The sequence below is a fragment of the Pieris brassicae genome, chromosome 12, assembly GCF_905147105.1.
Source record: "Pieris brassicae chromosome 12, ilPieBrab1.1, whole genome shotgun sequence".
NCBI classification, from domain to species: domain Eukaryota; kingdom Metazoa; phylum Arthropoda; class Insecta; order Lepidoptera; family Pieridae; genus Pieris; species Pieris brassicae.
This window is the reverse complement of record NC_059676.1, coordinates 6533011-6537193: the sequence shown is the minus strand read 5'-3', so window position 1 is coordinate 6537193 and position 4183 is coordinate 6533011. Positions and strand designations below refer to the sequence as shown.

Genomic DNA, 4183 nt, shown 5'->3' with positions numbered 1-4183 from the left:
ATATTACGTAAATGACCATGTATATTAGTTCTAATTAAGACTAAATGCGTGTTATATGTGTTTCAATTACCTGCCTGTAATGATGCCTGTAATAAGACATAATTTAGGGTAACACAAACAACTGATACGTCACCAATTCCATTAATCCTTATGAATCACACAACCTTGATACAAACCATAGTTTATATAACCAACAGCGCTTCAACTAACTTAACGCCATTCAATTTCAAACGCGGGCGCAGTGTGCACGTCAACATGGGTAGCTACGGTATTTCTAAAGTGACCTTATATGTTTTAAACACGATCTACGCGGTATTGGGCTTCGCCATCGCCGCCGCGTCAATATGGTTCTTTTGCCAAGTCACCGAGTTCACAACACTGAGGAATAGTAACCATTATCTACTGGATTATACCGTCTATTGGCCCCAAGCTATACCCTGGGTATTTTTGATCGTTGCGTTGCTTGTTCTGGGTGTGTCAGCGTGTGGATTTAGCAGTGCACATAAAAACAGTCGTGGTTTGATTACTGTGTTTGTCACTGTGCAGTCGATAGCGATTATTTGTCTAATTGCTGCAGCTGTCGTGGCCCTTGTGTTCGCTGACAACAAATCTACGGACGACTTTGTAAAAGATACTGTATGGGATGTGTACTTCCAGACCAAGACAGATAACGAAGTAGCGTCGTCTTTTGGCGTTATCGAGAGAAAGCTGCACTGTTGTGGGGCAGACAGTCCGAGGGATTACAAGAACTGGAAAAATGAGTTCCCCATGTCCTGTTGTGATACTTATTATCACGGATTTCTTGATGCATACACAATAGACTGTGAGTTCACGAATAAACTAGCGAATGAAAGACACGGATGTTCGACGGTCGCTGCGCAGTACGCAAGAATTGTAATTAAAGTACTGTCTGGAGCGTCGATTTTTACGGCTGTAATTGGGATGATGAGCCTTGGAGTTGCCGTAGCCTTGTCCAAATCAATAGCGAAGAAACGAAGAATACAGGCGTTGAAAAATGAATCAGAGAGCAAAAAGGTTCTATTGTAATAGATCAAGGATTTTCTATGTAAGTACAAACTTGGCCAAAGATTATTTTTAGTTTAAAGTTATTTACGCCTGTTTTGGGGCAGCTTTGATTCCATGGTCAAAGTTTTATTGTAGTGCAGTTTTAAGGGATTTCAAAATGTTTTAGTTTGTAAAATGTTTTTTGAAATCGTAGTTTGGCCAAGTTTTAGAGAATTGAAAACATATTTGAGTATGACATCACACTTTAAACCTATTACTTCAATGATGTGATCTTGACTTAGGGTTCTCACCTGTCCATTTATATAATTGTTTTATTATATTCTATACATTTAACGGATTAGATTTGGTGTGGCTCTAACTCACCCATTTTTTTACAGCACCATAATTACTTTCTTACGTACCTTCGCAGATCTTTCCGCACGCTTTTTACCGCATCAAGTCTATTCTCTTTTTAATGTATATTAGTATTTAATACGTGCAGTGGGTTATAGACACTTTGGAGTCCCACCGTAGATATATGAAATAATACTGTCAGAGGAGATTTATTTATGTAGAATCTCAGTGTCTTTGTAAATGATTGTAAAGGTTGGGGATTTTTTTGTTATGTTGGTAGCCCTGTATTCATCAATTTTTAAGACTGCACAATCTAGCATTTACTCAATTTATGCTTTAATACGAGTACATGTCGACATTTCGAATAAATAAATGAATTACATTTAATGTACATAGATAAATTAGTTATAATATTTATAAATAATTGTGTGCTAATTTTTAATAAGTTTAGTAATTACGATATACAATTGTAATATAGTAATAGATTTTATATGTTATTATGGTACCATGATAAATAACATTTTGAAAATTTTATTGTCTTTTTTTGTTCCTGACAGTTATAAGCTAGTAAATCTAGTACATCTTACATTCTTGTCCACCATGACCATGACTACTTAGCAATTACGATTAGTTGTTACTAATATATAAGGGTATGGAACCTTGGTTTTCGACATTATATCTAAAACTAATTAATCATAAAAAAAATAAACAGTTTTGTTCTAAAGGACTAATATTTGTAATTAAATTGGCGTTAAGATGGCATTTCTGGTTACAAGACCGAACATGCAGTAAGGGTTTGTGGATTCTACATATTAAATAATATAATATATAAATCCTAATTAAGACCTACCTTTTAGCATAGATTAAACATAATGGCTGTTCAGGTTTCCGAGTCTCGAAAAACAAACAACAACCTTCAAAACGATTATTTAAAGTCATGTGTACAATCGTTTGTTCGTTGTATCAGCTTGTCGACGTCCATTACTGGATTTAGGCCTGTCCCCAAAATCGCTAGTACGATCAGACCGATCCATGTATGGGGAGATTTATTTTACTAGCGAAAATACGCAATTTCTTGTTGTATCATAAATAATTGTGACCTTCAAACTTCTGTATATGTTTTCTTGATCCTTTTTTTCATAGGCCAGTTGGTGACCGGTCGCCTATGATGGACGTACTCTTTCAGTAATAGTTTTCTTAATATATCCCTCGCTAAGAGCGAGTAATAATCAATTAAATTCCAGGATACAAACGCAGGATCTTAAGATTGAAAAAAATCTACAAACCAAAAGCCCATTTTCCCATAATATATAATTCTTGTCATTAAATGATTATAATTTATGTAACTTTCGAATAGAGGACGCAAACGCGTTGCATACAAACTGTATTTAATAGGGCGGCCATTTGTGATAACAATGGCATATATACTATATATATTGTTTGTACACAGACCGTAAAATCGATGTCGTAATTCAGTATACTTACGCCCTCTAGTGTACGATAGTTACAACTCGTTTTTTATATATATTATTATTATTAATAGGGGCGAACGAGTATACGGGCGCCCAAAAAGGGCTGTCATCATAGATCTTGGACACCCATTTATAGTGGGTCCGTTAACGGCCTTTGAGGGAGAAGTAACCTATAATAATGCTTCCATCAGTTGGAGAGGAAGGGAATGAGCTTCCGGGAGTCCCACACACACTAAACGAAACTCCCACTCCCACTAGTTGGACTAACTGACTGCACTGGTGAACAAATAGTTGTTGCTTAATTATCCAACCAGAGGGCGATGGGGTAGTTCACTTAGTCGCCTTTTATGACACCCACGGGTAGAGATGATGGGGAGCTATTCTATAAGCCATCACCACGTGGCACAAAAAAATATATACTCTTATAAAATTGGTAATATTTTACATAGTATAAAATAAAGTTGAAACGTGCAAGTTTAGAAGTAACAGATTTTAAAGCGATGATGTATGAAGAATAATTGTAATTTAAAGTTGTCTTTTGTTAACGTAAAAAAATACTTAAGACAATTGTCTTATATTTGCACTCAACAGTATATTTTAGTTGGAAAAAGTGCGTATAAGGTACTTAACATTTTTTAATCAACATTATTATTAGTACGTACAGTTGTTTGTTATTCATATTTGTACTTATAAATAATTAACTAACAAATCATTAATTAAATTTAATGTCCATTACCGACTATAAATAGGATCAGAACTTTACTTTTCAAGACATCTTGATCGTGGAAATACACCCACGTCTTATGCTTTTCTCACAGTGTCCATTTAGCTGAGCATTCGAGACTCAGTAATTCCTCCAATTGCCACGTAATGTATGAGCTACTTCCTCATTGTGCGCAAGCGTTTCGTCCAATCATTATGTTATTTGCCTTAAGTCTCCTTACATAAAGTCAAAGGTCACTGTCTTATGCTGTCAAAGATGAAGAAGATAACTATAATAAGATGCTCTTATAGTCACTGTTATATAATCTATCTACATATATAAAAATTAATCCCTATTTCCCTTGGCCACGGCACCACGCGTGAACGGCCGAACCGATTTCGCTAATTCTTTTTTTTTGTGTTTGTTATTGTCTTGAGAAGGTTCATATGAAAGAAAAAATGAAGAAAATTTAAGAATACTTCATCACCATATTAACTAATCATGACTTTTGTTACGATAGCAAAATTTTTTTCATGTCATTCAATCTTTTTTGATACAACCTTATGGTGTTAGACATATCATTAACAGAATGCTTAGAATGTGTAAGAAAAATGAATATCGTTTAAAACAAATGTTTCGATAGGAGTTA

General features: G+C 34.9%; 1 protein-coding gene across 1 annotated transcript; it reads left to right on the top strand.

The window, feature by feature from the left end:
* The first annotated feature begins 206 nt into the window (after positions 1-206).
* LOC123717056 (23 kDa integral membrane protein-like) lies at positions 207-1891 on the top strand. The gene has a single exon (XM_045672827.1). The coding sequence runs from the start codon at positions 256-258 to the stop codon at positions 1045-1047; it is 792 nt and encodes a 263-aa protein (XP_045528783.1). The 5' UTR covers positions 207-255; the 3' UTR covers positions 1048-1891.
* Positions 1892-4183: the final 2292 nt, after the last annotated feature.